We start from the raw sequence: 12717 nt of genomic DNA, 5'->3' as shown, positions 1-12717 counted from the left end.
GCAGTGGCTCATACCTGTAATCCCAGCACTTTGGGAGGCCGAGGCGGGCAGTTCACCTGAGGTCAGGAGTTCGACACCAGCCTGGCCAACGTGGGTGAAACTCCGTCTCTACTAAAAATACAAAAAATTAGCTGGGCATGGTAGCACACACCTGTAGTCCCAGCTACTCCAGAGGCTGAGGCAAGAGAATCACCTGAACCTGGGAGGCGGAGGTTGCAGTGAGCCGAGATCGTGCCGTTGCACTCCAGCCTGGGTGACAGAGCAAGAGTCCGTCTTAGGAAAAAAAGAAAAAAAAAAAAGTAATTGAAATGACAAAAACCATCATTACTTTTACACCAAACTATATTTCCCCTAAGAACAATGGCCCAGTATTTACAAATTCAGTGTTCACAAATATTTTGTAGAACACAGCTACCATGAATAACAAGACGTGACTCTGTATGAACACAACCCAGCCGAGCAGAACTCACCCTCCACTACTCATGTAAGACCCGACTGTGTATGATCACACCCAACTGAGCAGAACTCACCCTCCACTACTCATGTAAGACCTGACTGTATGAACACAACCTAACCGAGCAGAACTCACCCTCCAGTGCCCATGTAAGACCTGACTATGTATGATCACAACCCAACCGAGCAGAACTCACCCTCCACTGCCCATATTGAAGACAGAGCCCAAGACGCATCCAGGTGCCGTGTCTCTGCAAAGAATGTGTGCCAGGAATGGGATCTGGCTTCCTCGCTGAGTGTGCTGTCCATGAATTTCTGCTAGATAGACAACAGTTTGAAGGGATTTAAATGTTTACAGCTCTTGCTCCTCCTCTATACCCCGTACCTCACCACTTTCATCACTGGTCATTTTGCTGGAAGGGAAGCCCTGGTATATTCTTACATTGCTCTGGAACTGAGCCTTAGTGAGCCCAGCGTCTCCAAACTCACACCTTAATTGGTCCCCGATGGGAAGGAAAAGCTATTGCTCTTACCCCACAGTCTTCCCTCCCGGAGGCCAGAAGCAGGTCACGTAAGATGGTCTGCTCTCTGCTGACAGTGGCCTGAGTCTCCCTCAGTGTCTGCTGAGCTGGAGAGTCCCTCTCCAGGGAGCTTTGCGGGGGCTGGATGATGAGACACGGACATGGGACAAATTCCTCTCACGTGGCATCGCAGACACAGCATCGAGATAGGAGCACGCGGCATGGGAAATAGGCTTCCTCATCCTTCAGGATCAGGGAACGTGCCAGAGATGCAATGACATTTGGCAGCAGTGGAGAGAATGAGTGCTGTTGATGATTAAGCAGAGGCCTTTAAAGGCAAGGCAGGAGAAATGTTGGGACGAGTATAGGAATAGAAAAGCAGCCATTTCTCCAGGTCAGTTCAAAGACTTAGCAACGCTCCCTGCAAACCCCAGGGCCTCATCATCACCACTCAGGGCAGCGGCCCCACCCAGCACCGGCAGAGTCCCCAGAGGAAGGCTTTCCACAACGGAGTGACTGGCTGGGCCTCTCTCTCTGTTTCTCCCCTGGTCTTCAGGAATAGGAATGCCTTTTCCTTCACTGCTACTAGGTGCAGATATGCGAGTTAAGGGACAATGCCAATAAAGCGGCCGCAGCTTCCTGGCTAAAGGAACTGTGCAGGTATTAAAAACCCACAGATCTTCAATGCACGTTCCTGGTAAGGAGACTCCTTTTTGTGTGGGATTGTTTGTGTGTGGGAACCCTGGAGAAAGGCCACACGTGCAGTTAGCATGCCGAGTCACCAGTCACGAGCCGTTTCTCCAGATCCCCTCCTCCGGTTTCTATTCCCAGGCCTCATTATGTGTAATGTCATAGACACACACGCACGGGAACACCCATCCCAGCCAGGACGGAAGCGCCAAGGGAGGTGCTCTGCATGAATTCCATCCTGGAGTTAGAAGCACTTGCTCAGTGCTTGCCAACTACAAATAGCCCCCCATGCTGGAAAACGAGGCTAATTAGTATGCCATTAAAAAGGGGGGGCCCACCACCCACAACAAAATGGCCATGTGCAGGCCTGAAGCCCTGCCCTGAGGACCACAGGGAAGCACGGACGCTAATGCAGCCTAATTCACTTTGTTTGGCAGAGAGAGCAAGCTCGCCATGTTGCTGCGGGAATCTCTGGGGAACGTGAACTGCCGTACCACCATGATCGCACACATCTCGGCCGCGGCCGGGAGCTACGCAGAGACCCTGTCCACCATCCAGATTGCATCGAGAGTCTTGAGGATGAAGAAGAAGAAGACGAAGGTAAGGAGTCACAGCTGGGTGTGGTGGATGAGGGAGTCTTCGGAGCTGTGCCCTGGAACGGAGTCAGAAAAAGCCAAATCAATGTTGCCAATCCCTCAGCATCAGGAGAGGCGACTTGGAACTGACAGCATGTGGCTCAGGGTCCACTTTGGGGCAGGGAAACCTTGGGGCTGATACAAAGTCGTCCCCTCCCCACACCTGGTGCTGGCCCTGGTCACCCAGCCTGGACCCCTGACCGGAAGCACCTGGTCCACTTTAGAGATTATAAATGGATTGCTACCTCAAGAGGAAAAGCACTGGAGGGATGGAAAATACTGTTTTTCTCATGCACTGCCTTGGTCCTGTGTAGATGGAGACTGTGTCCTTCACGGGGTTGGCGCCAGAGTATTCTCAACTCCCTGCTCTCAGGGCCCCTCCCCTGCTGCATGTCCAGGAGTCATTCCCTGGCTGCTGCTTTTGTCCTGGCATTCAGTGGTTCCTGGATGATACTGAGTCTGCTGGAAATCACTGGGCTCATTTTCTCAGGCGGAGGCCAAGCCACGACAGTGGCAGGGTGACCAGTATTTGAGGAAACTGTCATGATCGCGGCCACCCAGTGGCAGGGGCAGCTGCTCTTGTGGGGGCCTGTTTTTCTCCTTCTCCGTTTTGTACCTTTTTTATCTTTAAACAGTGCTTCCTAACCAGTGTTCCATGGCACAGGGTGCCAAACACTGGTGACCCAGCAGCCCTTAGCTGGTGAGGCGGGGCCTGGATGGTCACCTCCTTTCCTGAGCAGCTTCTGTTTCCCCAGTGTGCCACACAGGGCTTCCCCTTCCCAAATGCAGCGGTGATGTGGGACTGGGCACGCTGGCATGGCATCCCCTGAGTGGCCCACTTGCGAGAGGTCAACCAGGGTGGCTGTCAGCAGCCTGCGTCCAGTCAGGGGCCTCCACCACTTGCCGCACACAGCTGGGCTCCCGGGGAAACTGCTGTGACAGGGTCGTCACATTAACTGCTCTCTCTCTCACAGTACACATCCAGCTCCTCCGGCGGGGAGAGCTCCTGTGAAGAAGGCCGCATGCGCAGGCCCACCCAGCTGAGACCCTTCCACACCAGGGCCACGGTGGACCCCGACTTCCCCATTGCTCACCTGTCCAGCGACCCTGACTACTCCTCCAGCAGCGAGCAGTCCTGCGACACTGTCATCTACATCGGGCCCAACGGCACGGCCCTCTCTGACAAGGAGCTCACCGACAACGAGGGCCCCCCGGACTTTGTCCCTATTGTGCCAGCCCTGCAGAAGACCCGGGGCGACAGCCGGCCTGCAGAGGGAGGAGAGACTGCAGCCAGCAAGTCAGAAAGGGACTGCCTGAAGTGCAACACGTTCGCTGAGCTGCAGGAGAGGCTGGACTGCATCGACGGCAGCGAGGAGCCTAGCAGGTTTTCTTTTGAAGAACTGCCTGCTCAGTCTGGGCCAGAGCAGGCAAGCAGAGGCCCCCCGTTAAGCCAAGCAGCTGGGGCAAGCCCACTCTCTGAGTCTGATAAGGAAGATAATGGGTCTGAAGGTCAGCTGACCGACAGAGAAGGCCCAGAAATCCCAGCCTCCAAGATGCACAGGAGTCACTCACCTGTGCCTACCACAGCACCCGCCCATAGCCCCAGCCCAGCCTCGCCCAGGAGCATCCCAGGCAGCAGCAGCCAGCAGAGCGCCTCTCCGCTCGTGCAGAGCCCCAGCCTCCAGAGCAGCCGGGAGAGCCTGAACTCCTGCGGCTTCGTGGAAGGCAAGCCCAGGCCCATGGGCTCCCCCAGGCTGGGCATCGCCAGCCTGTCCAAGACCTCGGAGTACAAGCCACCTGGCTCTCCTTCCCAGAGATGCAAAGTCTACACCCAGAAGGGGGTCCTACCATCTCCCGCCCCGCTGCCTTCCTCAGGCAAGGATTCTGGCGTGGCATCTAGTGAGTCCTTGCTGCAGCCCGAGGTGCGTACGCCCCCGGTTGGAATGAGCCCCCAGGTTTTGAAAAAATCCATGTCTGCTGGGAGTGAAGGGTTCCCGGAAACTCCTGTCGATGATGAGCAGCAGGCAGCTACTCCTCCAGAGTCCAAGAAGGAGATCCTGAGCACCACGATGGTGACGGTGCAGCAGCCGCTGGAGCTGAACGGTGAGGACGAGCTGGTGTTCACGCTGGTGGAGGAGCTGACCATCAGCGGGGTCCTGGACAGCGGCCGCCCCGCCAGCATCATCAGCTTCAACAGCGACTGCTCTGTGCAGGCCCTGGCCTCGGGCTCGCGGCCCGTCAGCATCATCAGCAGCATCAGCGAGGACCTGGAGTGCTACTCCGGCATGGCCCCCGTCTCCGAGGTCAGCATCACACAGTTCTTGCCCCTCCCGAAGATGAGCCTGGATGAGAAGGCCCAGGAGGCAGGGAGCAGACGCTCTTCCATCAGCTCCTGGCTGAGCGAGATGAGTGCGGGCAGTGAGGGGGAGCAGTCGTGCCACAGTTTCATAGCCCAGACGTGTTTTGGGCACGGGGAGGCAATGGCAGAACCCGCGTCCTCGGAGTTCGTCAGCAGCATCCAGAACACCGCTGTGGTGTGCAGAGAGAAGCCCAAGGCCAGCCCCGACAACCTGCTCATCCCGTCTGAGATGGGAGATGACTCTTTCAACAAAGCAACCCTCATCAAAGGCTGCAAAATATCCACCCTGGGCAAGGCCATGGTCACCATCTCCAACACGGCGAATCTGAGCAGCTGCGAGGGGTACATCCCCATGAAGACCAACATCACGGTTTACCCCTGCATTGCCGTGAGTCCCCGGAACGTCCAAGAGCCCGAGGCCCCCACTGCCACCCCCAAAGCAGGCCCCGCATTAGCCCAGTCCCAGGAGAGTAAGGAAAACAGTAGCAAGAAAGAGATGACATTTGAGGACCCCTGGCTGAAACGAGAAGAGGAAGTAAAAAAGGAGAATGCTCATCCCAGCGAAGAAGGGATTACGTGTGAGACTGCCACGGGCCCCTCGAACGCAGAGACCAGAGCTGAGCAGGAGCAGGAGAGAAAGCCCAGCCCGGGCGACAGGCTCAGCAGCGGCAGCGGGGAGGTGTCGGCCTCCCCCGTCACTGACAACTTCAGGAGGGTGGTGGACGGGTGTGAGATGGCTCTGCCTGGTTTGACCACCCAGAGCCCCATGCATCCCAACAAAAGCCTCAAGTCCAGCAGCCTTCCCAGGGCGTTTCAGAAGGCCAGCCGGCAGGAGGAGCCCGACAGCCTCTTCTATTACTGCGCTGCTGAGACCAACGGGGTGGGTGCAGCCTCGGGCACCCAGCCCTCCAAGGCTACCCTGGAGAGGAAGGTGGCTTCCCCCAAGCACTGTGTCCTGGCTCGGCCCAAAGGGACTCCCCCTTTGCCCCCTGTCCGGAAGTCCAGCCTGGACCAGAAGAACCGGGCCAGCCCTCAGCACAGTGCCAGCAGCAGCGGCACCAGCAGCCCCCTGAACCAACCAGCCGCCTTCCTGGCGGGCCTCCCAGATGAGCCTAGCAGCAAGACGAAGGACGCCAGCAGCAGCAGCAGGCTCTTCAGTGCCAAGCTGGAGCAGCTGGCCAGCAGAACCAACTCCCTGGGCAGGGCGACGGTCAGCCACTACGAATGCCTCTCCCTGGAGCGGGCCGAGAGCCTGTCCTCCGTGAGCTCCCGGCTGCACGCGGGCAAGGACAGCACCATGCCCCGCGCGGGGAGGAGCCTGGGCCGCAGCGCGGGGACCTCGCCCCCCAGCTCCGGGGCCTCCCCCAAGGCCAGCCAGTCCAAGATCTCCGCCGTGAGCAAACTCCTCCTGACCAGCCCCAAGGCGCGCAGCCTGGCCACCTCCACCACCAAAACCCTCAGCTTCTCTACCAAGTCCCTGCCGCAGGCGGTGGGCCAGAGCTCCGGCCAGCCCCCCGGCGGGAAGCACATGTCCTGGTCCACGCAGTCCCTGAGCAGGACCCGCAGCTCAGGCCTGGCCTCCAAGCTTCCCCTGCGGGCCGTCAATGGGCGCATCTCGGAGCTGCTCCAGGGCAGCGCGGGCGCGCGGGGCTTGCAGCTGCGGGCCGGGGCCGGGCCCGAGGCCGAGGAGCGCGGGGGTACCCTGGCTGAGGACAAGCCCGCGGCCGCGCACCTGCTCCCGTCGCCCTACAGCAAGATCACGCCCCCGCGGAGGCCCCACCGCTGCAGCAGCGGCCACGGCAGCGACAACAGCAGCGTGCTGAGCGGGGAGCTCCCGCCGGCCATGGGGAAGACGGCGCTGTTCTACCACAGCGGCGGCAGCAGCGGCTACGAGAGCATGATGCGGGACAGCGAGGCCACCGGCAGCGCGTCCTCGGCGCAGGACTCCACGAGCGAGAACAGCAGCTCCGTGGGCGGCAGGTGCCGGAGCCTCAAGGCTCCGAAGAAACGTTCCAATCCAGGTAGGCGGCTGGGCACAGGGAGGCGGGTGGGCGAGCTGCCCGAACCCCACTGCCAGGCTGTCCCGTGCCCGTGGGGAGAGGGCGCCCGGGCCTGGCCTCTCCTTTCCCACGGCCCGGCACCCTGCAGGGCTCCACCAGGACATCACCGCGGAGGGTCTCTCTGTGAGAAACTGCCCTGCTGAGTGCCGTCATCAGCCTTAGGACCTGAATCCCCTGGTGCTCAGCAGGGTGGAGAGGCGGGGGCGCTGATGCACATGGCAGCATGACCCACACCTGCTCGCTGTGGGGGAAGCCTGGCTCTTCTGCCTTCCGTTCCCTCACCCCGTGCCCCTCTGCTCAGCAACCAAGGATCCTGTGGACTGTTTAGCGCCTGTTGAGGGATCAGGTGAGGGACCTACCCTCATGACCTAGTGGCTTCAGAACCCCTTGTGTGAGGTTGGTGGCCTCCAAGACTCTGGCAGCTTCTCTCAGGGATGTGGATAATGCACAGTTTGTCCCTTTGAAAGTGCAATGGTCGAGGCCCTTCCTCCACCTCCACCCCAAACATACTTGTGGACAGTCACGTTTGCACACCTGCCACAGGGGCTGCCGTGCCCCCCACCGCACATACCATGGTGCCTGAAATGCATGATTTTGGAGACAGTCTTTGCCATCTCTCTCTCTCTTTTTTTTTTTTTTTTTTTTTTTTGAGAGAGAGAGACTCACTCTGTTGCCCAGGCTGGAGTGCGATGGTGTGATCTTGCCTCACTGCAACCTCTGCTTCCCATGTTCAAGCGATTCTCCTGCTTCAGCCTCCTGAGTAGCTGGGATGACAGGCATGCGCCACCATGTCTGGCTACTTTTTCTATCTTTAGTAGAGACAAGGTTTCACCATGTTGGCCAGGCTGGTGGTGTCAAACTCTTGACCTCAAGTGATTCACCCATCTCAGCCTCCCAGTCACGCCTGGGATTACAGGCGTGAGCCACTACACCCAGGCAGTCTTTGCCATTTTTAAGAATCTCCTATCAAAAGGCACATACTCCAGAAGAACTAATATATAAAGCCCACTGACTTGTTAATTAGAGTTCTGGGTGGCACGTGACAGTAAGTTATGGGCACAGAGAAGAGGACCCAGGCCACAGCTGGTGGCCCTGGAGGTCTTGGGGTAGGTGAAATGAAAGGATGGTAAGGAGAGAGAAAGAGGCGAAAGGTACCAAGAACAACTGAAGCTACTTGAGAATTTTGCCTGGAATCATCTCTGCTCTGAAGTGGCTTCCAAAGAAATTGCCCCTGCTCATTCTTTAGTCTAAGGGCTTAAAAAAACGAAATTAAACTTACGCAGAGCCCCACATGCAATGCTATGCCTTGGCTGAAGCCAGGGCGGCCTGGGTTCCTGCCCTCCTGGCCTGTCCTCTGCCCTCTCACTGCCCTTCTGTGCAACACTAGGCTCTTCACACGCTGTCAGAAGCCAGGTCCCTGCAGGGATCAGTGCCCGCAGCATACTTGGAAATAAAAGATGGGGTGAGTGACAGATGTAGGGTCTCCCCTTTCCTGCTGCTCCAGCAACTGCCCCACAGGCTTGTTCTCTCAGTCATGGGGTGGTTTCTTCCTGTTCTCCCATCACAGGCGAGCACAAACTCTGGAATGTTTCAACCCAAATGTAAGGGCTGTGGTCAGTGAACATTATAAACCATTCATCTTCCTAGAATCAAAGAAATCCACCTTAAGGGACCATGTGGGTATGCAGATGTAGTTTTGTGATATGGACACAGCCCCATCTGCTCACCTCATCACAGATCACAGAACTTGGCCATGGGGATGTTAGGCTCTAAGCATGGTAGGGAATCATCGTGGCTGTCAGTACCTTGACGTCTATTATTTGCCAGGTGGGGTATGCTTCGGTCTTTGATGCTCTTTGACTCTGCTTCACTTCACCCTTCCATCGCAGAGACAGCACTTGGAGCAGAACCCCATTTAAGACAAGTCAAAAAGGCAGAGCCATTCCATGTAACATAGCGGCTGCTGTGTCTTATGGCCAGGGCCAAGGGCTTGAAGCGTATGGATAGTAGTAAAAATAACAAGCAGGAAAGCATCTGCCGACCTTCCCAGTACCTGGTTAATGAACACTTGTTATTCTAATCCACGCAGGCTCGGTCTTCAAAGTCCAGATGACTGTGTGGCCACATGGCCACGTATGTTTCAGTATCCCACAGTGCTTTCATGCACTCAAATTTAGTGTCTTGCGTCTACCAGTCCATTTCATTATTTCTGTGGCTTTCACAGGTTTTTTTTTTCAAGACTTTTATTTTTTGGTTTGGTGGTTACACTGGAGTAAAGAGGAAGAAAAAGAACTGCTTGATGAGCAGGCAGCAGGCTCCGCATGCTCCCTTGCTCTGGGCTAAGTGCTTTCGTAAATGCTGTCCTCTAGGAGTCTCTGGTTAGGTAAGGCTATTGGAGGAAAACGGTGTAAAATTAAAATGCCAGGGCAGGTGCTAGAAATGGGATTTCACGTGGAGTGCCAAGAGAAGACCTTTGTCATGAGCTGCTGTAGATCCAGGGTCCATGATGGATGTGGCAGTGGAGACGTGCTCGTTTCAGGTTAGGTGACCTTGTCTTGCTTATTTATGATTATTATTAAGAGAAACGGTGGCTGTCAGACATGATCAGCATAAATCAAGAGCAACTTCTTTAAGAGAAGCTATAAAATTCCTCCAAGGAGATTCCTAACTAGATGGCTAGAGTTTACAATTATGAGAGGTGTTTGGAACCAGAGAGGGGACATCTTTTGTCTGAGATGGCTTATTTCCTTAGTAAAAATGAACTAGAACGATTGGGAAAATAACCTTGACCTCTCTGATTCCTTTGTAGTATATGTAACAGCAGAAATGACCAAGTATCACAATGGTTCATTTTTGTCTTCTCATTCTTGGAGGTCCATGTTGCTGCGTGTGCACGGGATTGGGCTTGTTCCATCGGCCACAGCAGGGTGCCGTGAATTAAGTTAGAAAGCAGGAGACTTAGAATCTTGAGCTGTGTGACCTTTGGGGAATAACTGTCCTCTTGGAGCTTCAGTTTCCTCATATGCAAGTAAAACGAGAGGATTGGTAGATAATAGCCATGGTCTCTGTGCTGCCCACGTCATAGGAGACTCTGCAGATAAGTTAAATAATATTAATGGTCATGTGGTGACCATCATGATGGTCATGGTCTTTTCCTTAGAGCAATCTGTAGTCGGTGGGATTTATTTTCAGCTGTTAAACATTGACCAGGTGTCTTCTGTGCTCTTAGAGCTTGGTGATATGGAAGTTTCTGGTGTGTGGGTGGAGGTGGAGGCAGCCGGCACAGGGGACAAGGCCACTGTAAGAAGTTTGTAATCTAAGTGGAGAGAAAGGGTGAGAATCATGGAAGAGAGGACAGTGAACTGGGTGCACTGCCGGATGCTGAGAGGGGTACTGAAGACCCAAGTAGAGAGAGCATTTAGACAAAGCTGGATCCTGCAAAAGGCAAAGGCTGCAGAGAAACGTTGGGATTGAGCTTGGTGTGGGAAGGTGCTTACACTGGGACAGGCAGAGAGGGTGCAGGGCACTGAGGCTGAGGCAGGAATGGGACCACAAGCTCCCAGCAGCAAGAGCCTGGCCTGTGGGCAGCACAGCGAGAATAACTCGAGGAGGGGATAGTCCCAACAAGTAGAGCAAGACACTAGGAAACATAAGCCCAGATCAAGTCACACCTGGAACATCCGGGAACTACAAGAACAGTACACATTATTCTACATTCTACATAGTTCTATAAGAAGATATAGTATATTATTGTAGGTGGCAGTGGGGAGTCATTGCAGGCTCTTGACCAACAAAGTGATAAGGTGAGAGAAATGATGTTGCTTTGATGGATGGATTTTCATTGCTCCATCCACAGTTCCTTGCCAGCCCCTCTATGGTCAGCACCATGAAATTGTGTATAGCCCAGAGCCAAGAATGAGCCCAGGTGGGGAGGGAATGTCTGTCCTGGCCAGTGTGCATGGCAGCAGCTGAGGGTGTCGCTCCGTGATACACAGTTGATGCCATAATTGCACCAGCCGAGCCCCTACCCTGAGCCCCCAGTCCTCGCACTCCCCCGTCCCCTATCATCCATTATATGTTATGTCAATTCTCTTTTCTTCCTCCAGTCGCTTACATTTCACCCTCATCCCGGTGTGTTACTTCCTCAGACTCTTTCCCTTGCTTTCCTTTTCTTGGACTGGATGGGGAAGTCTGACCGGTAGATGAGCGCCTTGGCCTGGATCGAATTCATTCCCACCACAGGGAGGCTCAGCACCTGAAAAGCCCTGGAGGGAGGGAGGGTCTGCCCGAAGAGAAGTTCCTGAGGGAGGCATGGTGCTCTGGAACGCCCCAGGTCTTGACCTGCCTGGACATGAGCAAGGCCTGTTCCACACTTGACCCAGCCTGCGTGGTGCTGGTTACCGTTGGATATTATGGATTGATTCATTGATGGGCTGGTTGCTTGGTTGGCGGTATAGTCTAAAAAATTGCTCATTTTTTTTTTTTCTGTGTATTTCTCGTATCTTGTTCTGCTGGTGGTGCTTTAAGTGCTGAGTCTAATCTGCTACTTTATTTGTCATTCTAAGCATCAGACACTGTGCCTTTCTCTTGGTGCTGAGTCAACATGACTGACTGATGGGCCTGTCTTGTGAGTTGTGACTTGCACCTGTAGTGAATTGAGCTACCACGTTCAGTTCCCAGAGTGCTGCACAAAAACTTGTGACTAATTGCTCCTCACCAAGGCCCGAGGGCACCGTGGTCTGCTCTGCCAACCTCTCCTGTTCATTTGGTTCTCAGGCACATCCTGGTTTTAGTGGTCACCGGCGTAATGAAAATCAGAGGAAGGCAAGCCGCTTGCTGTCAGAGTTCAGATTTCCAGAATGTTTCCAAGAGAACCAACCTAGAGCCAGTTGAGAGTAGGTTCAGAATGAGAGCCTTTTTGAATAGACAGTTGGGGAAAAAGGAGGAAAGTCATTGATTCTCTCAGACACCAAGGAAGCTCTTTCGATGAGAACCCCAAGGAGAGTAGGTGGCAGTGGTGCTGTGAGGTGGCACTGCAGTCCTGGGTGCAGGGTTCAGAATCTCAGAGAACATGGGAGGAAGCCCACGCCCGGCGTCGAGGAGAGTTTGTGGCGCTGGGGAACCTGCCTCTTTCTCATCCCTAGCACGCGAGCCATTTGCCTTTTCAGCTAAAACATGACAGCCGGCCATACAGCCAGCATCATTCTTCATCATGGAGCTGGCTCCTTGCTGGTCAAGAAAATCGCATGTATTGATTCATATTCTCTTTCTCTCTGCTCTGATATCTACAGTTCCTTTCAATATTAGTGCTTCATGCTTTTTTGACTCATGGTCTTCCTAGTGCCCACACTTTGAGTCAGAATGCAGACAGTGGGTGATGGAGCAGAAAGCTATGCTGGAGGGCTCCTGGGAGCAGGAGTTTGGGAATGGGCAGAAGCATATTCCCCAGGGAGAGCTGAGAGGCCTCAGCACTCAGAAGGCCCATGCTTCCTGACACTTAACCTCAGCAGCAGCATCTGCAGACTCGTGTGGGGACTTCTGTCTGGACTCGGGGATGTTGAGAGTAGAAGACCCAATGTCAGCTTCTCACTTGGGCTGTCAGCGCTGCAGGTGATCCAGGAAGATGGACTGGGATGGGTCCGCGACCCCTCTTACTGCACGCAGCTGTCGGCCAGGCCTGGAACAGGAGGGGCGAGGGGTGGGCTCAGCCTCTGCTAGTGGGAGAGGTCCTGGTTGGAAGTTTCCTTGAAGTATCAGTGTTGACTTTCTCAGGTCAAATCTGGACCATTTCATGCGGTAAATCTATGTTGGCAGGTATCAGCCTAAGTGCTTTGAACATGCTGCACTTGTACGTGCCTGGACCGAATGCCAGGCTGATGAGCAGGGAGGGGTCGAGAAGCAGGAGGGAGCCCAGCCCACCGACATCAGCAGGAGGCTGGCCCTGGCTGTGCACTCCCCGATCAGACAGGCGGCATCCAGTGGGGCACCGCACGACTCTC

At 55.0% G+C, this 12717-nt stretch overlaps 1 protein-coding gene across 1 annotated transcript in view; it reads left to right on the top strand.

Moving 5' to 3' along the window:
* KIF26B (kinesin family member 26B) overlaps positions 1–12717 on the top strand; it is a 186779-nt gene that overhangs the window by 166735 nt on the left and 7327 nt on the right. The window contains exons 8-9 of the mRNA XM_026455095.1: positions 2102–2264; positions 3274–6679. Coding sequence (XP_026310880.1) covers positions 2102–2264; positions 3274–6679 — 3569 coding nt within the window. The remainder of the gene's footprint in view (positions 1–2101; positions 2265–3273; positions 6680–12717) is intronic.

Source organism: Piliocolobus tephrosceles, chromosome 1, assembly GCF_002776525.5.
Source record: "Piliocolobus tephrosceles isolate RC106 chromosome 1, ASM277652v3, whole genome shotgun sequence".
Taxonomy (NCBI): Eukaryota; Metazoa; Chordata; class Mammalia; order Primates; family Cercopithecidae; genus Piliocolobus; species Piliocolobus tephrosceles.
Note: the sequence above shows the minus strand (reverse complement) of the source record. Positions and strands in the feature narration are given on the sequence as shown.